A 24,016-nucleotide genomic window follows, 5' to 3' on the forward strand; every position below is an offset into this window, starting at 1 on the left:
ACAAAGTAACAAGACCATTTTCACCACAGGCAAGAGTCAGGCGTAGAGACCCTTTTTTTATTTTTATTTTTTATTTTGACCAGGCTGGCCTCCAACTCACAGAGATCCACCTGCCTTTGTCTCCCTGAGTGCTGGGATTACAGGAGTGTGCCATAGCACCCGGCTAGTTTATAGACTCTTGTCCTCACTTGGCATTTGCTTCTCTGGGTGTTTGGTCTCACTGACACGGTGAAGATGACAGCTATGAGGTTCATGAGTGAATTCCTGCACCTTGTGGGTATCTATTTGCCACATAATGACTCAGTGAGTGGCTTACAGGCCGGTTCAGTTTAGAAGGTCCTTAAAGGCAAGGGCCATGTTTAATCTATTTTCCTAACCTTAGTATCTAATACAGTACAGAGAACAGCAGGTGCAGACTTCTTCTGCCAACAGCAGGCACGCACTTATGAAGGAACACTATTACTAGGACAACCTAAAGAGATTGGTTAAAGGGTGTGGATGAGCTCAGAAGTGGGTATGGGCCCAAAGAGTCTGGGACAGTCAGGACTCAAGGGAGACACCCAGTGATTTATAAAGTGTCTCTGCTTTCTCGTGCGATAAGCTTTTTATTCTTAACGCGTTATTTTTTTGTGAGGCAGGGCCTTTTGTGCCGGGAGCCAAAGCTATCTACGGAAGCCAAAGCCAAAGCTATCTAGTGAAGACAAAGGTATCTACGGAAGCCAAAGTCAATTAAGTGAGTCAAGGCTATCTACGGAAGCCAAAGTCAAAGCTATTTAGTGGAGACAAAGATAGTTACTGAAGCCAAAGCCAAGTAGTGAGCAAAGGTCATTTAGTGGAGACCTAAAGCTATTTAGTTGAAGAATTACCTAGGACCCGAAATCATGGGTAATAGATTGTGAGAACATCCGTCTGTTAGTTTTAGAGCATCCGTGAGATAGCTTAAGAAAACATCCTTACGGCATCTTGCAGGTGCAATATTTAACCCATGAAAGTACTCTTCCTATTTCCTGCAGCAGTAGATTAACCTTCCCCCTTTCCTGCCTTCTCCCTATATAAGTTGGGTAAAAATTTTTAATAAACGGAAGCCTTGATCAGACAAACAGACTTGGCTTTCATTTCTACATCTCTTGTCCCTACCCCCCCATTCCTTCCACTCTCCTCCCTTAGGAACCCACGTTGAAGCCCCGCTGGTCGGGGCACTTTTGCTTATCCTAGGCTGACCTGCCTATGTAAATCAGGCTGGCCTTGAACTTGTTTCTGACACTCCTGCTTCAAGTCTTCTGAAGGCTGGGATTACAGGGATAAACCCCCATGCCCACAGTTTCTCACGTAATCATTTAAAATCTCACCACACAGAAAGAAATAGAAAAGCTCACTCAGGGTCCAAAACTGTCTCATTGACCTTGCAGCTTGCTCTGAATGCTTTTCTTAGATCACTGCATAGATGATTGATGATACCTCATCCTTTACAAACAAGAGAAAGGTAATGGTTTGGGCATGGCATTGGTATGGGCACGGCATTTGAGGCTTTGTGTTTCTACCCTCCCTATCAACACATGCTCAGAGTGGTTGGACAAAGTTAGATAGCCATGCAGCAAAGCGGATCTCAGTACCTGAATGCTTAGCTGAAAGATGAAATATCCAGCTGTGGCACTGGCTTTATAGACCCTACCTTCCTATGAACTGGATCGAATCAAGGACAACCTAAGCTAAGGAACTCATTTGAGAACTATAAAATCATGTCACGTGATTTTGTTGATACTTGCAAATCTTCTAACAAGTACCAGCTGCTGGCCCGTATCCCGTGATCCAGAGGGTGGCCCAAATCCATGCACATGAGGGCAGCAGTAACTAGCCATTTTTTTTTTTTCAAAGACATGAAGTTGGGAGAGGGTATGTTTGTGGGGGGAGGGGGAGCTGGGGGACAGAGACAATCCTGTTTCACTGTAGTCATATATAAAATTCTCAAAAATAAAGAAATATAAGAAATCAAGCCAACAGAAAAGGTATATAAATTTGAAGACCACAGTAAAATAAGACTTTAAGACAATTGGGCACACTCCAGATTTACATTCTCTTACTTTCTAAGTCAATGATAAACATCAGTTGGCTGAAAAAATTGTACCTCTTTGATGACATCCTCTAGAATTTCAGCCTGTTTGTCATACGGCTGCTCGAAGTTCAATTCCTTGGCCTGTTTCAGGGTGTCCTCTAGCAAGAGCAGCACGTCTGGGTGGTTTCCAGTCACCTCTTCTATCAACTCTTCTGTGGAGACTAAAGACAAACGACTTAAGCTAAATTCCATTCCTGGGCTGGGGCATGATATCATCTTTGATAAGGTGTGCTGTGAATGTGTGGCCTGGGAGAATCTCTATTGCCCCTGCTAGAGGAAGGGAGAGAAACCATTAGCCGTAGAATCGCAAACCAGAAGGGCAGCGACTTGAAGGATCCTGTCAAGGAAGAGTGTGAGGGACCAGGACAGCCAGGCGTGAAGGCGAACATTCACATCCAGGGGAAGTGGCCACACAACAAGCTGGCTACTTCCAGTCATGAGCAAGTGTCCAGAGAGCTGGGACAGGAGGCAGGCAGGCTGGAGCAGGCTGAGGAGACGTTGGCAGGGGCTTGATTTTTGCTCTTATTCCTAGCAGGGCTGAGGGGGCTCTGGCTGTCTCTGCCATTTAACCGTGTGTCTAACCCACCAGTGAGGCAGGGGCTTGGCAGTTCCTCCTGATCCCACCATTTTTGAATCTCCGATTTGCGTTTGGAGTTACTACTGCTGTAGGCCCCAACCGCTAGACCCGCTTTCCAGAGCCCAGTGGCTCTCAGCTCAAAGGCCTTCAGAGGGCAGCTGCCTCCCGCCAGCTCAGAGGCCTTTGAATGTCCCCAGGGAGAAGAGAGACACATGCATTTCCCAACATTCCTTTCAGCGTGGATAGCCAGTAAAGCGTAAATAGGTTTGGGTGAAGTTTTTTGTTTTTTTGCAAGTTTCCTGAGAACTCTGTTGTGTTATTAACTTTTTCCATTTTACTGTGTGTGCATGGCATGCGTGCTTGTGTATAGGTACATGAATGTGTGTGTGTGTGTGAATGGGTATGTACGTGGGTGTGGGGGGGCAGAGGTTGATATTAGGGATCATCTTTCTAGTCTTCTTTATTCATTGAGGCAGAGCCCCTTAGTGAAGCCCAGAGCTCCTTGGGGTGGCTAGTCTCCCTAGCCAGCTTGCTTTGGGAATCCTCCATCTCTGTCTTCTGAGGGTAGAGTTATAGGGAGCACTGCCAGGCCCATGAGACATACGCATGGGTTCTGAAGAGCTGAACTCTGGCCCTCATGATCGCATGTCCAATACTTTAACCACTGAGCCATCCCCCCCAGCTTCTCCTGCCACTTCCTTCAGAGACCTAACCAAGTGAGAGTCAGCTCTTCTGTCTCGCTTTTTACCCTCTTTCTGCTACGGCATGACATGATAACCAGAACTCAGAAATCATTGTGTGAATTAGTATAGCCATATACCAAGGATAGCAGAGCAGAGGGATTACCCATTTTCCCAACGCTGTTCTCACTAAAAAGATATATTGTGTCATTTTTCCTGTGTTCATGCATGTCCAGTTGTTCATACTATAATACCCGTTAAAGATAATGCTAAGTTGAGAATGCTCAGTGGGGATGTTTACCCAGAATAAGGAAGGCCATGGACCTGATTCCCAACAGCGTGCGCGCGCGCACACACACACACACACACACACACACACACACACACACACACACACAGTGTGCATAGTGCTATTATTATTATTATTATTATTATTATTATTATTATTATTATTATTATTATTTGGCTTTTTGAGATAGGATTTCTCTGTGTAGCCCTGGCTGTCCTAGAACTTGATCTGTAGACCAGGCTGGCCTCAAACTCACAGAGCTCCGCCTGCTTCTGCCTCCCAAGCGCTGGGATTAAAGGTGTGCGCCACCACCACCCAGCTGGTTTTATTTTTTAAATCAAACATTTTCCCTTCTAAATTCCAAAATAAACACTAATTTCTTGAGGACCATATTTAAAAGTACCAAATTACCAGATATTAATTTACCCTTGTATGAACTTTACTTTTCTTCTTGATAAAGGCCTCAGGACCTCTTTTTAATTGTAGACATGCCATTTAGTTTTGTTTTTTTGTTTTTTTTTTTTTTGTTTGTTTTTTTTCATTTGTGGGTAAAACATTGCTAAGAACTTAAGCTGAGTACTAAAAGAATATGTGCTTGGATTCTGAAGAAGAGATTGGTATGGGCACAGGGACCCAGAACTACTTGTGGCTGCAATTTATAAGGGCCATAACATTCAAATAGGTGAACGTATCTGTCAACAGAAAAAAAAAAAAAAAAAAAAAAAAAAGATAATAACCTGTAACAAAGCCAGGATTTTAGTTTGATATATTGCCAGTGAACCTAAAACAAGCAAGCAAGCAAGCAAGCAAACAAACAAGAGTGTCTTTTCTGAGGCAGCAGTCTCTAATCCAGAGGCCATGGCCTCTCAGTTGGCTTCAGGGAGATAAGCTGCCAATGCTGGCATTCCCACTGTGGTAGACACACTGGCACCTGCTTCTAAGCTGGACACTTGGTCCACAAAGGGAAGGGACAGTCTGCGAGAAGGGCTGTAGATTGCTGGGGAAACTCGCCAGTACCAAGACATGGGGCTCCCGGCAGCCACTTGATGGTTTCGTCTGAATGTATGGGTGGTGGCCTACTGTGAAGAGAATACACGTTTGTGTTTGTGTGTGTGGGTGTGGGTGTGTGGGTGTGTAAGAGGGTGACACAAATGAGTTTCTAACCGTGCCCAGTCAGTTCTTACTAGTTTGAAATTACAACCAGAAAAAGCATGTATGTTTGAATCAGTAGGAGGAAACAAACAAAATTAACTGTACATCAAATTATTGCTATGCCATAAAAATGAATACAACAAAATCCACTTAACACAAAAACTCTTACAAAAACCATAACACAAAAGCAAAATATTAAATCCTAAAAATAAGCACTTAAGTCAATAATAGAAAAGCAATTGGTTGATTATGGAAAATGCCTCCATTCATTCCAAAATAACAAGGCAACTTAGTAGACAAACTACTCAATTTGAAAAAAAAAATTGAAAAATAAAGGACTAACATAGAATACAATTAACACAACAATTTAGAAAAATTAATGAAAAATAAAAATCATCACCTAAATAAAAGGAAATAAATGCTGAACAAATAGTAAACTTCAGAAGTAAAAATTAATGTAACCCTGAAGGAAAAATAATGAGGAAACAATGATATATATATCTGTGTATAACCAGAGAAAATATAATTTGGAATAACTTTTATGCAAAACAATTTTCTGTAACTTCATATTCATTTATCTAGTAGTTCTACTAATGGCAATATCCAAATAAAACTTATGTTAAAATTTCACTAAAACATTATTTATGGTAGCAAAAAACCCCCCACAAATTTATAATATAAAGAACTGGCTTGAGTCAGGCATGGTGGCACACACCTGTAATCCCAGCACTCAGGGAGGCAGAAGCAGCTAGATCTCTCTGAGTTTGAGGATAGTCTTCTCCTGGTCTACAGAGTGAGTTCCAGGACAGTCAAGGCTACACAGAGAAACCCTGTCTCAAAATAATAATAATAATAATAATAATAATAATAATAATAATAATAACAACAACAACAACAACAACAACAACTGTCTCGGGGCTGGAGAGACGGTTCAGTGGCTAAGAGGTGACCAACAGTTGTTTGTAATTCTAGGTCCAGTGGATCCGATGCCCTTTTCTGGCCCCTGTGGGTTCCTGCATGCATGTGGTCAGTAAACACACACACACACACACACACACACACACACACGCACACGCACACGCACACACACACGCACACACATGCATAAAGTAAAATACACTGGAATTTAATGGCCAAGCCAGGATCTATACATGAATTTGTGCAGTACTTTAAAACTAGGGTTAAAGCATTTCCTAATAGAGTAACATAGCTGCCTATTCAAACATTTAATAACATAACTGTTATTCACAGTAGACTTAAGTTATATCATGGCTTGCTATATGCTGTCAGGATTTTGGCATATAAACAGAACAAGGTTAGAAGGTTAAATAGCACAATCAATAATGATGACATTTCACAGCTATAATTATGGGTTTTTTTTTTTTTGACACTCTGGTTCCCGTATATCAAAGTTGGCACAGTGCTAGGAATTTATGAGCATATGATAATGATAATGGAACACCAACCTTTGTTGGCGTTCTTCATGTATGCCACTCATTTTCTCTATCTCTTCTTCGTGTCAGTAAAGCTATTCTGTTCTGTAGCTGTCTGGCTGAAATCTGCAAAAGTGAAGCCTGATTTTTTTTTTTTTTTTCATTCTGAAGCTTTCAACCTTTGTGTGTATTAATTTTTGAGTTCCCATATAATGGCCAAATAGAAAACAAACGAACAAAGATGCATAGATGGATTTCTTGGCAGTTCCTTTTCTTACCGCTCTCCACAGCATGGACGCTCTCAGGTTTTTCCTTGTCTTCTAAGGTGCCGTCTGCAGGGCCTGCAGCAAAAAGAAGACGCTTTATTGACTCATCTACATAAACTGGGATGGATCCTGTCACTGACAGTGTCAGGTGGGGTGTGCTTTTACCTCCAACAACCGCAGAAGACGAGAACTCCTCGGCACTTTTAAGTATTTTAAACTCCGAGACGTCATGTTTCCTATCCCTCAAGGTTTTCTCCTCTGAAAGGCAAATGGCTCCGTTAGACAGCTGGCGAGGGGGAGGCAGGCGCTGCTCCGAGCAGACAGACTTGGATTCAGTCGGACTGTTCTTTAAGAGCTGTGGGCATGCAGCTGCTTCACCTACTTGTCTCATGTTTTCCTTGGCCAAACAAAGATCATTGCATGCAAAGTTGTAAGCATTTGCTGGTGCGGACGTGGGAACTTTGCTCCTTGACCTGTTTCATGATACATATTTTGTGATTAACAAGCTCTCACTCTTCTCCCTTGACAAACTTTACTTAAATATATGTGGGGCTAGCGTTCCACAGCTGGAAGTGTTAAGAAGGTTGGCTTTATTGTCAGACTTAGGATAATCAGTGAGTTTTTAACAGGGTTTTCAAGTTCACAGCATATAGGAAAATATCTACTTGTATGTTCTAGTACGGAAGACATAAAGAACTTCAAAACTTATGTTTTTTTTTTCCCCCTCACAGTTTCAGGTATAAGGAATTACTACAGACTGTAGCAAACATGAAAGATGGATTTATGTTTCCACCTAGTGTCTTCACTTTGACAAGGTCAACTCAGCAGTATAGCACTCTGCTCCCATCACTGTCTGCTCTGCTTCTTGTTCCCTCCCTCTCTTCTTTCTTCCTTCCTTCCTTCCTTCCTTCCTTCCTTCCTTCCTTCCTTCCTTCCTTCCTTCCTTCCTTCCTTCTCTCCTTCCTTCCTTTTTCTTTCTTCCCCCTCTTTCCTTCCTTCCCCCATTCTTTCCTTCCTCCTTTCCTTCTTTCCTCCCTCTCTACCTCCTTTTATTTTCTTCTTCTCTCCACCTTCTACTACAATATAAACACCAAGGGTAAAAGAATTTCATGCCATTTGTCTAATGCAAAGGAAATACTAAAGTGTTGGTTGAATAAATTAATGATCTCCGAGTTAATAGGTACCCCCCTTTGATCTTTAAGTGGCCATGAACACTATGTACACTTGGATTTGGCATTTTAAAAGTGTCCCATTTTCTGGATGGACACTGGGGTGCCAGGCCCTCTCAGTTCCTGCTTTGTAAAAAATTCTTTAGGTCGAATGATGGATTCTTTTACTGGCTTGTAGGCTAGTCAGAAAGAAGAAAGGCAAAATAGGTGGGCACATATGTTCTTGTTTAGCGGGAATACAACATTGCCACAAATGAAGAGTTAATTTCTTATTGAATGGCTTTAAAATAGAAAATGTCAAAAAAAAGTTTTCCAGTTTGTATAGAAAGCCAAACAAACAAACAAACCATCTAAATGAAGTAGGCAAAAAAAAAAAAAAAAAAAAAAAACTTCTCATAACAAACTCTTCCAGGGTCCCAAGAAGGACTACTATAAACTAGGTACACTGCAAATGTCGAGAAAAGTTTCTCAATAGACAGAATTCTAAATCGTTTTAATATACCCTGACTGAGCGGGATGTGTTTTAGAAATCCAAAAATAACTTGATATTGAAGTAGAGCATTGTTGGTCAAATGAACCAGTCAGAGAAGGAAAGCCTTTATGATTGTCTTGCTAGATGCTGAGAAAATAAAAACATTCTTAAGGAGAAACCCCAAGAGAGCCTTTTAACTATACCGGCTTGGGCAGGGGGCTCCCTTAGTGGCAAGAACACCCGAGGTCCTTCTACTGGGCTTCAGTTCGGCTTCCAACTCCCACATGTGACCCCAGTACTCATTCAGAAAGAGGAAGAGGAGTGAAGGCTCAAGCTCAAGGTTAGCCTTGACTACATAGTTCCAGGCCAGATTTATACATGTATATATGTATGTATATGTATATAAGGAAAGCACACAACAGCTAGAGATATCAATTCTACCAAATCCGTCTATGAATTAGAAAAATAGTTATGAAATTAGAGCTCCCATTTTCCTGGGGAAAAGCAAGCAGATAAAGATCACGTTCATGTTTATTCTAAACTATGGGTGACCAGCAGGGTGTGACTGGTCAGGAGCTAGCTTTTGGAAAGGAGGGTTGAGGCCTCCTCTCTAAATTCACTGTTTAGCTTTAACTGCCATCTATAAAATAAAGACGTGGGTGTTCACGACCCAAACGTCCAGCTGTGTCAAGGCTGGCATGTGCTCTAAATGGCAAGCATTCTGAGGTGAAAAGCTTGTTTTAATTACCAGTGTGGACAAAGTCACAGATACTGTTCGGTCTCTGCCCAGGAAGGAACATCCAAGTTCATGGGCACCTTTCCCTCAGGTTAAATGAATGAATTTTTGGGGGATGTGCCGTAGTTTCTCCTCATCCCTCCAGCCATTTACTGAGAGACTCTAATTGTGCTAATGGCAAGGATACCAAAACTAATGAACTGAAGTCCGTGTCCTCTGCTAGCCAGGCTTGACCACCCACCAAGACACACAGAGTTTAAAGCGGGAAAATGGTTTGTTCACCGTGCTTTCTGGCTTTCTGATCGGCCATAAGCCTCTCCTTCACAACTCTGATAGCTGTGTTGGTGGCATCAGTTATGGTGTCTTTTATTAGTTTTTCACGAGCTTCATCAAAACGTGGTTGAACAAGTTTGGCATAGTCAATTACCTGCAGAAATAGTCAAGAAAATTAGTGTGAAGACAAGGTGAATATAAAATACATCTATCTATCTATTTACCTACCTACCTACCTATCTTCCAAAAATAGATACTGCTTGAAGAGTCTTTGGAATTAGATATAAAATACACTGATTTTTTTAAAATTCCATTTTATTTTTAATTTAAAATGTATTTTTATTGTTGTTATTTGTATGTCTGCGAGGGATGGGTACATGGGTATGAGCACACGAGTGCAGGCTCAGGCACACGAGTACAGGTTCCTGCAGAGGTCAGCGGGGTCAGATCCCCTGGATCTGGCATTCCAGGTGGTTATGAGCCAGCTGATGTGGGTGCGGGGCATTGAATTTGGATCCTCTGGAAGAGCACATGTTGTTCTTCCCCCTTGAGCCGTCTCTCCGGACACCTGTTCTTAATTAAAAAGATTTACCTTAAGCCTGTGAGTAGTTTGACCACATGCATACATATGTGTCATGTCTGTGCTTGGTGCCCGTAGATGTCAGGGGGAGGCATTAGATCCCTAAAACTGGACTTATGAATGACTGTGCATTACCACGAAGGTGCTGGGAACCAAACCTGCGACCTCTGCAAAAGCAGTGAGTGTTCTGAACCATTGAGCCATTACTCCAGCCTCCTTATTTCCTTTCATATATATATCTGTGTTTTGTCTTCATGGATGTTTGCGCGCTACATACATGTGACGCCCCCAGAGGCCAGGAGAGGATGGTTAGATCGCCTGGGACTGGAGTTGCAGTTGGTTGTGAGCTGTTATGTGAGTTCCAGGAACTGGGTTCTCTGGGAGAGAACAGAGATCTATCAATCCAGCCTCAGAGTCACTAGTTCTTATGTCCATTCCTTCTTACAGGACTCAGCCATGATTTATATAAAAACATATAAACATAAGTTATGTATATATTCTGGTTGCATGTGTATTTGACTTAATAAAAATTAAGACACGCCAAGTCAGCTTCATGTGTGTAATTTATAATAGAGTAAAAAGCATGCACTTTAATAATGTCAGGAATTTTTGCAATGATAAGCGTACAACAACCCAAACCAATATACAGAACTTCTACATTAGCTCCAGAATGTTCTTTTTAATAGTCAATTCCTTTCTTCTCTATTTTGCCCACACCTCTCATTCCTAGTCCTTGTCCTAGTCCTTGGCCTATTTTGTCCTCAGTCACTATAGATCATTTGCACCTTTTCCTGAATTTCTTATAAGTTATATGGAATGTAATCTTTTTCAGGCTCCCTCTCCTTAGTAAACGTTTTCTATCTGTCTGTCTGTCAATCTATCTATCTACCTACCTATTTATCTCTCAACATTTTACTGATTCTTGGTGTATTTCACAACATGTACTCCAGTCCCACTCATCGCCCCATCCCTTCATAGCCAGCCTCTGCTCTTGCAACCTTCCCACCAACAGAAAACAAACAAACAAACAAACAAAAACAAAAAACAATCTTGTAGAAGCTGTAGTGTCCCACAGTATTCCCTTTTGTCCACACTTCTTTATTTGTAAATGTTCATTGCAATGATTCATTGCTCCGGTTCGAGGCCTCTGGCTTCTGCTACACCATCAATACGGGATCCTCACTGGGACTCCTGTTAGATATCCTGTTGTTGCCCTGTGTCATGGAGATCCTACAGCTTTGGATCTGCAAGGCCAGCTCCTTCACATGCTCCAGTAGTTAATAGATAGGGTCGATATTGGGACGGGCCAACTCAAAGCCCTGGATTTGGGCTTGGGTGGAGGTTGAGCTGGTCAGTCCCCAGGAAACCTGCACCCACACCACCAGGGTGAGCTCTCCAGCATTTGTCCCTACTAACTCACCCAATGTCCCTGCTGGCAAGGGGCAGAGCCAGATCTTCCTTTCCCACACTCCCAGGGCCAGCTACCCATGCCCACCCACACCAAGCAGGGCCAGCTACCCATGCCCACACCAGCAGGGCCAGCTCTGCTGTGCTGCCCAGGTGAGGTGCAGGGCCTGCTCTCCTGAGTGCTAGAGCCAGAGAGGGATTGGGCCAGCTCTCCAGCCTACCAGAGGTGGCAAAGGATGGCAGGGGCCGGACAAGGCACCACTCTCTTGCGCATGCCCCCACGACATGGCAGAGAAGTCGTGGCGTCTCTCCCACGCTCACGCCCTTGGGGCTGCTCACCTGCACCCCCACCACCAGGGTAAGCTCTATTGTGGGCCTCCCAGGCAAGGTGTAGGGCCCACTCTCCAGCAAGGGGCAAGGACAGCTCTCCTGCTCTTGTGACCCCAGGGCCCAGTGTGCCTGCTGCAGGTGTCAAGGGGCGAGTCTGGGGTGGGTAGGGAATGTTTTTGCAATTCATCAGTTCATCTTTTCATTGCTCAGTGCTGTCCCACTCTGAGTACCCTGGTTTTTCACTCAGCCATCTTCTGGAGAACACTTTGGTTGTATCCAGGCCTGGGATCTTAGAAATAAAGCCCCGATTGACATTTATATGGAATCTTTTGTAGATTTGTGTTTTTGTTACTTTGAGGTGGAATTACTGGGCCTCGTGCTAGTGTTATATTTGACTTAAAAAAATGGAAGAGGTATTTCGTCTGCAGCCTTGCAAAACACTTATTTGGCTTTATGAACCTTTTCGATTCTAGCCATTCTAGTGGGTATGGAGACAGTTCTCACTGAGGTTTAAATTAGGATTTTCCCAATCACTGAAAATTTCAACCTTTTCTTTGTTGAGGGCTGGACTGATCCAAGGCTTTCGCAGCCCTAATGCATAGAGAAGGAACACAGTTCCTTGTCTAAAACCAGAAGTTGTGTTTGGCAGGGCTGGTTGTGGCCCAGGGCCAGGGGACTTGGAGGAGCTGCAGCCGGGTGCCCTGACAACCCGAATCTTCCCACTGTGAGGCTGTAGGTAGCAGCCCCGAGGCTGCAGTGTGCTTGACCTCTGGTGTTCCTGAGATACCGTGTTCCTCTTGAGAAACATTGTGTGTGGGGGTGGAGGGTGGAGGGTGGGGATGAAGGGTCGGGGGTGGCGTCAGCAGTGGAGAGAATTCCTTTGTCATTCTCTGGTGACTTAGAGAGCTGTGACCAGGCGCCATCTTGAGACTGAACCTACTATTAAAACTGAGCTACCCTGGGTGTCACGGAATCCTGGAACAGGGGACGATCACAAGTCAAAGACCCTGAAACCAACTGGCTCCAGCTCCAGGCTGAGAAACAGCTTGAGGGACAGTCCTGGAATTCAGGAGCGCCAGACACCAACAACCTCAAGAGTACAGTCCCAGGTGCTGACCTCCTCACTAAGAATAACCTTGGAGTTTACTATCCCTGAGCCTGAGGTCCGCGATGGACCAGCCTCTGGAGCATGAATAACCACATTTCAGATCTAGCTCTCTGCAGTGAGGTTCCCTGGCGAAGAAACTGGGGACCCTAGGGCACCAGAGGACTTCTGAATACCTCCAGCTGTACCCCTCCGGCATGACTAATGTTGGTGACTAATGTTAATGTGTTTTGAGAACATAGAGACATCTGTTCAGATTTCAGTGCTGTGGTTGCTTCCTCAATTCCCAGGGGACTTGAGAGGCACTCCCTAGGCACAACAGGAGCCATCTAGGGCATGCCCACTGGGGCGACTCTTAGTGGAGCCTGCTCAGCCTAGAGACTACAATCTTTAGAGTGACCACCAGAGGCCAGTGCGTTAAGGAGGGAGGCCATTGAAATGAGGACAGCTCTGGGGGACATTGGATGCTTAGCCAGCACAGGCTCAGAAGGAGCATAAGTCATAGGAAAGACAGGATTCCCCAAGATCAATTGCCCCCTTTCTTCCCAAGTACCTGGTAGATTCCCACTCTGAAGACCTCAAAAACTACCATGCTGACATACCATTTTAAAAACTGTACTTTCAGCAGTGTTTTGACCTTTGCCTTGTTTTTAGAAACTTATTTATTTTTATTTATTGACTTTCCCCATTAAATGTGTTTATACTTTTTATTTTATCATTAGGCAGTCTCTATTATTTTAATATCTTCCTATTTCCTCCCCCTTCATAATGGTATTTTTTCCTGTTTTTTTTTTTTAATTTAAACTTGCTTCTCTTTTATTTTCTTCTCTTTCCATGTATGACTCCTTTACTTCAGCCACTTACTATTTATTTATTTGTCCAGATAATTCTTAACATTATTTTTTCCATTTTTCATTTCTGAGTTAGTTTTGTGGTGAGTTAGTAGGATTTTAAGTATATTTCTTATCTTGTTTGGTTTGTTGCTGTTCTAAGAAATTGTTTTCTCCTCTGTGAGTGCTGCAGAGTATTAACCCTCAAGAAATAAAATGGGGAAAGATATCCAAACCAGCAGATGACCAACCCTGGAACAATCATATGAAGAAGCAAGGCAATATAACTCTGTTGGCATAATGTTCTTGTGGAATGTATACAGTTTACCCTTGTTCATTCAAATGTTGATTTCTCTACCCCACCACCTGGTTTCAATCCAGACATTGCATTGTGATATTTATTCTAAGCATCACCTGTCTCAAGTTTGTGTAAACATGCTTCCATTTGTTCTCTGTATTGTCAATAAAACAACCAGCCAATGCTGAGCAATGGAAAGAATAGGGTGGGACATCTTGGTCCAGAGTGGGAGGAGTTGGAGAGCAGAGATCAGCAGAAGGGGACTTGGAACCATGAGGAGAGATGAACCAGACCTAAGATATGACTAAAAGCAAGTATAATGTGGGAAATCTGAATGGGAGGAAACTATGTGGGCTTGGAGGGTTAGGATGGAATAAATATTGCCAGCTCTAGGTTAATTAAATAAATCCCAGTCTCTGTGTGGTGATTTACAGCTGGTTTAGGAATAACCACTGTTTAACTAAAAGACAAATCAATAATAAATATTAATAATCAACTCCTTTAAAAGATCCAGCTACTGAATTCAAAAGTACTGAGATGAGCCAAGCATGGTGGAATTACACCTGTGATCCCAGAACTCTGGGAGGCAGAGGCAGGCGGAGCTCTGTGAGTTTGAGGCCAGCCTGGTCTACAGAGCAAGTCCAGGACAGCCAAGGCTACACACAGAAACCCTGTCTTGAAAAAAATCAAACCAAACCAAAAAAAAAATCAACCAACCAACCAACAAAAAAGAAAGCAAAACAAACAAACAAACAAACAAACAACCCAACACACACACACAAAACCCAAAACCAAACAAAGAAACAAAAAGTAATGAGATGAACAAAACACTTTGTTCAGACTTAAAAGTTTACTTATAGACGTGACCGGTGACCTAAGGGAATATGCAGAAAATTAGGCAGATCTGAGATACAATAACTAAAGGCAAAGCCGAAAGATTAAATAAGGGGTCATGTTCTCCATCCCAAATATCCTTTTAGCTGCCTTTAGTGGTATAGATGTGTTCTGAGCTGAATGTAATTTCTGTCCATTTTAGGATGGAGAACAACTTCACTGAGGAGAAGAGGGGGTGGAGCCAACAAGCCAGGAGGCTGTGAGGATGCTAACTGCAGATACTGAAATCCCCGAGAATGAGCACAGGTGTGAAACTGTGGGGAGGTGGAGAGGTAGCCTGGGGAAGATGACCCAGGAGATGGGTGGGGTGAGTATGGGGGCTGTTGGGAGCACGAACGGACGGCAGTGGAGAACCTGTGACAACCGCAGGGGGGGACGCCTTCCCCTGTGCCAACCCCAGGGCCCAGTGTAAAAGTTCTGAAAACCAAGTTCAAGTAAAATTCTACAGATTCGAACAAGGCCTCCCCAGGTGGTTACCTTTCCTTTGAAGTACTCAGCAAGGAGGTTGCACAGCGTTGTCTTCCCAGCGTACCTGGGGCCGAATATGAAGAGCTTACACGGTGGGATGGGCATGGGTGGCAGGAGGTAGAGACGGGGGTTCGTTGAAAACCACCTTAATGTTTCGTCGGAAGAAAGGCAGTACATTTTACCTAGAAAACTTAGAATACACCGCGAGGGTAAGCAACCGAAAGCATCGTGGGCAGGTGGAAAATTTAGGCTCTAGAAAGCTTACTAACCTCACAGAAAAATCTGCTGTTCCGGGATAAACGTTCCCATCCTTTAAGGACACGGGGCAAGCACGACCCCACTTGCTTCGATGCCATCTGTACCTTGGCCCAATGAGTTTGTAAGACGCGAGCGACCGGAACAGCTCCTCCTGTGAGTGAAGCACAAACGCCGCCCTTAGGATTGGGGCCCTACCCTTTGCGGCACCAAATAGCCCACTTTCATTTGGTAGCACTTTACTATTTAAGGAACTATTTTAAATGCACGTTTTGGCATTTGGGGTTACTTACAGTGCATGGCAGTCATCCAGTATTTACTGAGATTGGTTTTCATTTCCTTAAAATATGTGTGTGTGAGGTGCAAGATTAGAAGAAGAGAGTGCCTACAGATGGAAGGAAGGGAGCATTGGGTAGACAGCCCTCGGACAGTGGCATGGCCTCATCCTGGCATCGCAGCACCTGATTCGGTGATTGCTTGAGTCTTTGGTTCAGTGAGCTGTGTTGGCAGCAGGCTGTTCTTGGCTTCCCACCCCATTCGCTTGAGCAATGTCTTTCTCAACTGTTAAGACATGAAAAAGATCCCAGTAGACAAGATGATGCGGCCTGCTCTGCCGCTGCCGCTGCGGCAGTGTGAAAAGGGTTGTACTGGAGAGCATTGTGGAGCATACATAGTCTTCTAGGTGTAGCATGCATGATACCATCTGGTCATGTGTATGTGTGTGTGCTCACACATGCAAGTTCATTTGTGTATGTGAGGCCAAAGAAATACCTCAGGTGTCCTCCTCAGGAGTGTCATCTCCCTAATTTGAAATTGAGTCTCTCCATGGACTCAAACCTACCTCTTAGACTAGACTGGCCCCACCTTCCCAGCACTGGGATTGTCCCCATGTGCCACCACGTCCAGCATTTTTATCTAGGTTCTGGACGTCAAACTCAGGTCCTCATGCTTTGAAGAGAAGCACCTAACTATCTCCCCAGTCCTGGTTACTGTCTTGTTTGTATAGTAGCTGTTGTTTGTTGTCCTCTTGAAGAAAAAAGGTTTATTGACTACACTGCAAGGAGCAGCAGGCTGGGCAGTAACTAAATACCACCAGCCTTTGGTGTGTGGCTAAGGATCCAGCTGCCTTCACGGCCAAGCGCTGGGATTACAGGTGTACGCCATCAGCCTTGCAGGCTGTCACCATCACCGTCAGAGCAGCTGTGACTGCCTGCAGGTGTCCTTCTCAAGATCTGATAGTGTTCCCTCACAGAAGGGAGGAGTGAGGAGGGCCAGCGGACCCTCATCCAGGGTTCTGCCCTGCTTCCTAACAAGCTGCATGTAATTCTACCCCAGCTACGTGTATGGGGAATACAGAGTGCGGAAGACGCACTGAAGGGGAAACTCCATCTCTGCTGCTTCGGGAGGGTATCACCTTGTTGGGACGGGACTTTTCAGTGATGCAGCTGTTTGCCGGGGGCAGGGGGAGGGTCACCCACGTTCCTGTAAGTAAGCCCAATAAACTCTGGTTCACCAAGAAAAAAAAAAAAAATATGTGTGTGTGTGTGTCATGGAACGCAGAGAACAATTTGGCATCGTCACTTTTCTTCTTCCACAACGGCGGATTCAGAGTTTAAACTCGGGTGGTCAGGTTTGGGGACAGGTACCTTTACCACTCTGGCCACCTCCCTTGTCCACTTTCATTTCTTTAAGAAAATCTTATTAAATTTTACAGATAATTTTCTCTCACGTGGCAATAAGTGTAACAGGATTGTCTATCATCTACTTCAAAAATGAGAATCTGGAAATATCTCATTGATAAACCTTTAAAATATATCAGAATCTTAGTCGATGAATTTAAGTCTAACCCGGTTTGTTTTGTTTTTGTTTTCTGTTTCTTTGTTTGTTTTGTTTTTTAATAAGATAGGTTTTGCTGTGTAGCCCTGGCTGAACTTGTTATTGAGACCAGGCTGGTCTTGAACTTACAGAGATTTGCTTGCCTCTGCCTCTCAGCTGCTGAGACTACAGACATGCACCATCACACTTGGCACTAAGCTTTCCACTTTTTAGGGCCAAATAGTATTCCACCAAATGTGGATATAGGATATTGTGTTCAGCCACTCCTTCCCTGATGGGCAACAGAATGTCAGGCCTGGGGAAGGTAAATGGGTATCAGAGGGGTATTGCTAGCGGCCCTGACTTACTCTCTTCCTCCACCATGCTGTCTGTCTCTGGCAATGGCGCCTGCACTTACCCCAGAGCCCTCACTTGGTTTCTATCTGTCTGTCTGTATATGGCACTAATAACTCTTGTGACAAATGTCTTACTTCTCGGTACTCTGTCTCAGTGTCCCCCTTGAGTCCTTACTGAGACCATTCGAAATCCCAAGCAGCAGTGCGAAAGCGTTCCAAATTCTCTCCCACTCACTAACACTTAACTTCCCGATTTGGGGATAATTCTCTCCCGCAAACGAGGCAGGGTGCCATCGCACTTTGGATTGTCATTTCCACGTGATCAGTCATGCTGGACATATTTTCGTGTTCCTTTTTAAAGCATTCATCTCTAGTATTTTAAATCGTGTGTAGGTGTTTTTGAGAGCACATGGGTATTTGCCTGTGAGTGCAGGGCCTGAGGGTGCCAGAGGTGTCTCGTCCCCTAAGGCTGGAGTTTCTAACGGTCGAGAACTGTCTTGTGCGCGTTAGGAATTGGAACCAGGTCCCCCAGAAGAGCGGTTAGTGCTCCTAGTCACTGAGCTAAGAGACCCCTTTCATGTTCCCATTGTTTATTTATATGTTTGCTTTGGATAAACATCTGCTTAACTCCCTCATCCACTTATGAATTGGTTTCTTTGTTGCTATATATTGAATCATTCACAACTCCTGACCGTTTGTGGCAAAGGGAATCACAGGCAAAAACTCCCACGCTGTTTCCTGGTCCCCCTTCCTCTGCAGTGCTGACTGGCCAGAGACCAGCTTTCCATGGCACCACATGACTAAATGACCTCTGCAACTAGTAGTCTTTTTAGATTGTGGAATCTACCCACAGTAGCATTATTTTAAAATTTTCTATACACATAGGATAACCTAAACTTCCCAGAATGGACTGAAACCTCCAACTAAAAATCCTTCAGTCTCCAGCACCCAGCAGCTGCCTTTCAACCATCCTCATGGTCCATCACCAGGCCCTGCACATCGGAGCCAGCCCGACGGCAGTGATGATGAACAAGTGCTTGTAAAGTTGAGATTCTAGCTGTTGCTCTCTTCAGCGCTCTAAAAAATTTAACGTGAACTCGTATTTCCTTTTTTTTCCCCCTGTTCCCTCACCCTCTGAAATAGCTGTGAAATAGCTCTGATCTCACCCCTTGTGTTTTTTTTATTTGGAAATTTCTGTTTTGTTGCAGTCAGTGTTGCAGATAATATTGTACCCAGGTGACCTCTTCTTCCTGGAAGAAGATATCGGTATGGAGAGCTGTCCTCAGACCTTAGGAGACACACTCTGAGAACACAGCTAGCATTGAGCGGGCATGCTTTCAAAGAGGTCAGTTGAACTCACAGTGTCTACTATGTCATTCATTTCTTCTTCTGTGCTCTGAAGCTTGGTTATGATGGCTCCTCGTTTCATATTCAAGTACTTCAGCTTTTCTATAACTGTCTAAATTTAAAGAACAAACATTTGAATATATTGGCACTTGAATATATCAAACATTATTTAAAAAGTCATAGGCTCCTGGGCGCTAAACATTTGGCATGTCTCAGCCAGCACATCTTGAAGAAGCCTGCCGATGGAAGTGTGTGCTCATGGAATGGCTGCACATTTGAGAAAACCATAGAGAAAGACAACCCTATCCCACCCAGGAGAGGGTTGACACTTACTGAAAAAGGGAAATTCAGAAAGCAGCACATGGCTGGGCAGTGGTGACTGGGGAGTACTAGCCTGTTATGCGTGGCGAGTGGTCAGTGTCTAACCGGACACGCAGCTGTTGAATGTGAGGGAGCTGAGCATCCTGGTGCATGATCTGGGGGAAAGGTCCAGGACAGCACAATGGTTTTAAGTCATGCACTTTTGAGGAGGTATTTCAAGCTGTTAGACTTGATGGAGTCCCCGAAGGGGGAAGGAAGGAGGGACGGGGCGTAGCTCACAGGGAGTGAGCTCTACTGTCCTCCAGTCTTAGACATTAGATCTCTGGAGTGTCCAGGGAGAAGCAATGGAGCCATTGGGGGTGGGGCTTCCTGGAGGCCAAGGGAAGATGAGATCAAGAAAGAGGAATGAACAGTGGTGACTGTTAGATTCAATCCACTGAAGACTGAACATGACCACTGGCAAAGAGGAGAGAGAGCTCTGTGATCTTACAGGCACGAGTCCCACCTGAGGGCTTCTCCCTGCTCTGGCTCCACCACTGGAGGCCTTATGATGGTACCACCCATGAGATGAGCCATTGTCCTCATCTCTTCTTCCTCTTTATTCCCTTGCTAAGTTGCTGACCGGGTCCCACTACATGGGGAGCACTCTTCTTCCTGAAGCACTCTTTCACTCAACCCTGCTGTTACCAGCGTAGGTTAGGCCACCATCTTCTGCTCAACTGACCCCGAGAGAGCCACAGTAGCAATCCTACCACCATTTTGCGTCTCCTCCACTTTTCCCTCACACTGTAGTCTCAGTAGATTTTTCTTTCCTGTCTGGCTTCAGCCCTGTCCCTGGCTACCTGTTTCCTCATGATGAGATCTGAACTCTTTACTTGAAAAAGACTCTACTCTGGTCTATGGAACCCTGGGTCTATTCCACACTTCCTACCTCTTCCTCCTGCCTCAGCCCTAAGTTCAGTCCCTGTAGCTCACTCGGTTCTTTCCTGGCCCTTGGCTATTTGTGCAGACTCTCCCCCAAGCGGAGAACATGTCCCACCCACTCCCGCATCTGAGGTCTAATTCTTACTCATCCTTTACGTGAAATTCACACGTATGACCGCTAGGTACTGCCCTTCTGTCACAAGCTCCTCAAATACCTTATATACTTCTCTTGACCACAGCACAAGCGACCACTTGCATACTGATTTCCCTCGGTACATTGGACGCTATATAACGCGAGGGACTCGTGGATTCATCAACTTTCTTCCCGCATGCGTTCCCAGACCTCATCATTATGCCAGATCCTTGTAAGATTAAAATGAAGTTATTGTGTTCTGTATCGTTAATTAATCGTGGTGCTTGGTATTAGTCCTAGGGCCTCATTCATAACGAAAAGCTTTGGCCATCACAGTGTGGGCAAAGCAGCAGCCACGCTGGTTTTAAGTTGCACACCCTTAACGCCTACCGATGCCAGCATCCCATCGTGTCACCCGCCCTCCGCTTTTACTTCTCTTGGAGGCACTTGTAGCCGTAGCGGACATTTAAATTCAGACGTGGTTCCGCCTTAAACATGAACAGATGAATGAGTGCCACGTGGGATTTTAAAGTGTCAGAGCAAGAACCAGCGGTCACAGACTGAGGGTGACCCTGAAGCGGTTCGGAACTTCTCAGTGTCTGCGCGGCACAGCGCCCTCACCTGGTACTGCTCCTCCGGTGACTTGTTCCCGTCCAGCTCGAGGAGATACTGGGGGTTGTGCTCCGCCATTAGCTCCTGGAGAGAACCACGAGAGAAACCTGGTAACGCAGGACTGTAGGGGACGCCTGAATCCGAGACGAGAATCTCGGCGGGCCGGGAGGGAAACTGAAGAACTGATTTCGTCTGCCTCATGCAGGTTGCAATGTGTGTGGCTTCCAGCATTCGACAGAGCTGGCCTGCCTACTGTGGACCTGCGTTAGAGATGCCGAGGATTTGCACAGCCTGAGCAACCACCTGCCCGCTGAGCTACACCTCATCTCCTGCTACTGTCCTTGCTTTTTTTTTTTTTTTCCTCTCTCTATCTACTCTAAAGCTTACAAGCCCTTCCTGAGACAAAGGGTTTTGGGGACATTTTGCAGCACATAACTGTAGCTTTGCTACTTTTGTTTTAAAAGTGCAGAAAACGCTGACTGAAATTTAAATCATGTGCTTTCTTCATTTAGATAATAGCATCGCTTAAGCTGCTTGCTGCACCTTTTCTTACTTTAGGGCACACTTTTTTTTTTTTTTTTTTTTATAGAAAACTTGCAGGACTGAAGAATACAAAGAAGAACAGCTTTAATCCAGTCAATAAAAGGAGGCTATTACAGTTACTACTGTTTCCCATCCATTTCTTGTTCTGTGAAAAAAAAATTTTTTTTTGCATATTTGAGATCAAAATGTATATGAAACTTTGGAGCCTAATTTGCTGATAAACATCATAATTTCCTATCAACATCGCATCTTCACAGTTCCTAGGATTACATACTATGGCTACAGCGCTTACTTAGCACTCCTTTGCTATTCCACATTTAAGCAGATTATAATAGCTTGTTAACTTTTAAATTTTTCTACTTGTTTTTAAAATTAAAAAATATTTTCTTTAATAATTACTATAGTAACTGGACTTGCAGAAGCCATCGAGGAAATACAGAAAAACACACCAAACACACTCTTCATTGTCTCTTTATTCCCTACACTCACTATTGACAGAAATAACACACACACACACACACACACACACACACACACACAAGTGTTTAGCACTACTGACTAAATGTCATTCACTCCATCCTTAGATACTGAATAATGGACTAGGTTTCTAAAAGTGGGTTTTAATGTTGGCAGATACTATCCACTGATTTGTTTTTCAGAAGGTTGTAGAGTTCAAATGTCTCACGGGCAATACAGAGAATGTTCATCCTTTCCTGCCATCATCGGCTAGTTTAGCTTTTATAGTCTGACAGACTGAGTTGAAAAATAGATCTGTTTAAACTTTTCATCTTGCTGGTGAGATCCACATTCATATTCCCACCTCTATTAACAGTCTAGTGACTTTTGAAAATCATATTTAACTTATCCTGAGCAGCACAGAGGTAGGTGCTTGGTAGGAGTAAAATAATGTCATTGTGAGAAAGAGGCTTGTGAGCCTGGAGAGACGGCTGAGTGGTTAAGAGCACCCCTGCTCTTATGGAGGACCCAAGTGCAGTTCCCAGTGCCTGCATGGTGGTTCACAACTGCCTGCATCTCCAGCCCAGGGATTCTATACCCTCTTCTGCCCTCCACAGGCTTCTGAATACATGTGGTACACATGAAAGCACACACAAGCACACAAGCACATGCATACACACACACACACACACACACACACACACACACACACACTAAAAAAGAAAGAGACATGGAGGTGCAAGCCTTTTCATCACACAAAGACACTTGAAAACTATTTAACGACAAAGCACCAGTATCAACAGTCCCTCTTCAGCAATGTCGCCTTTTCACCTCTAAAGCATGGAGAAGCGTGTCTTTGTAGAGCTTCATGGAGTTTTCAATGTTATCCAGAAAGTCCTCAGGCCTCTGAACGAGGTGTTGAAGAACCTCGGCCACCACCTGCATTTCAGCCAGAAATGCCTGAATGGGGAAACACAGAAGGGAGAGACAGATTGAACTCTCTAGGAAAATGGTTTCTCGGTTAATGAGGGGCATCCCAGAACACAAACTTGTGGTGAGAAGAAAGGACAGGAGGAAGGCTGGGGACTGAGGAATTTATGTATTCGAGATGGAGCCGGCCTGGAAGTCCTCATGGGAAACTGAACTTTAAATCGACTTGAGTACTTGCTAATTTTTTGTTGTTCTCAATATGCAGAATAGTGAAACTGAAAAACTTCTGTAAGGCAAAGGACACCATCAATCGAACAAAGTGGTAATCCACCGAGTGGGAAAAGATTTTTACGAACTCCTACATCTGATAGAGGACTAATATCCAAAATATATAAGGAACTTGAGAAATTAAAACCAAAACTAATTAAAATAAAAAACCAAGTAACCCAATTATAAAATGGGGTACAGTTCTAAACGGAATTCTCAACAGTGGACTCTCAAATGGCTGAGAAGCACTTAAAGAAATGCTCAATATCTGCTAATCAAACCCACTTTGAGATTCCATCTTACACCTGTCAGAATGGCTAAGCTCAAAAGCACAACAAAAACCAACAGTTCATTCTGGCAATGAGGGGGAGCATTGCTAGTGGGGGTACAAATAGGTACAGCCACTATGGACATCACTGTGGTGATTCCCCAGAAAGATGGGAATGGATTTATCTCAAGACTCAGCTACACCACTCCTGGGCATATACCCAAAGGACACTCCTTCCCAACACAGAGACACTTGCTCAACTATGCTCATTGCTGCTCTATTCATAATAGTTAGAAATTGGAAACAGCCTAGAAATCCTCCAACAGAAGGATGGATAAAGAACACGTGGTGCATTTACACAAAGCCCAAGTCCAAGCTGAGTAATACTCAGCTCTTAAAAAAAATTAGTAACATCATGAAAATTGCAGGTAAATTGATGGAATTAGAAAAAAATCATTTTGAGTGAGGTAACCCAGACCCAGAAAAATAAACATGGCATGTATTTGCTTCTACGTGTATATTAAATACACAAAATTAATTAATTAATTAACCAAGCTACAATCTGTAGTGCCAGAGATGTTAGGCATAAAGGAAGGGACTAGGAAGGACGCATGGATCTTTCTGAGAGGAGAAAAGAGGGTTTAAAGGTGGATTGGAATGGAATCAGAGGGGAGTGACAGGGAGATCAAGTGGGAAGGAGAAGGAGAGATGGGACTG

General features: G+C 44.0%; 1 protein-coding gene across 1 annotated transcript in view; it reads right to left on the reverse strand.

The window, feature by feature from the left end:
- The window catches only part of Ak9 (adenylate kinase 9), a 114,192-nt gene that overhangs the window by 67,499 nt on the left and 22,677 nt on the right, over positions 1–24,016 (reverse strand). The window contains exons 8-17 of the mRNA XM_055615878.1: positions 22,666–22,794; positions 20,845–20,919; positions 18,859–18,957; positions 15,342–15,481; positions 15,082–15,262; positions 9,170–9,314; positions 6,670–6,768; positions 4,583–4,608; positions 2,441–2,450; positions 2,126–2,307 (exon numbers count right to left, since the gene is read on the reverse strand). Of these exons, the coding sequence (XP_055471853.1) occupies positions 2,126–2,307; positions 2,441–2,450; positions 4,583–4,608; positions 6,670–6,768; positions 9,170–9,314; positions 15,082–15,262; positions 15,342–15,481; positions 18,859–18,957; positions 20,845–20,919; positions 22,666–22,794 (1,086 nt within the window). The remainder of the gene's footprint in view (positions 1–2,125; positions 2,308–2,440; positions 2,451–4,582; positions 4,609–6,669; positions 6,769–9,169; positions 9,315–15,081; positions 15,263–15,341; positions 15,482–18,858; positions 18,958–20,844; positions 20,920–22,665; positions 22,795–24,016) is intronic.

This window comes from Psammomys obesus, unplaced genomic scaffold (genome assembly GCF_907164565.1).
Source record: "Psammomys obesus unplaced genomic scaffold, mPsaObe1.curated_primary_1811, whole genome shotgun sequence".
Lineage (NCBI taxonomy): Eukaryota > Metazoa > Chordata > Mammalia > Rodentia > Muridae > Psammomys > Psammomys obesus.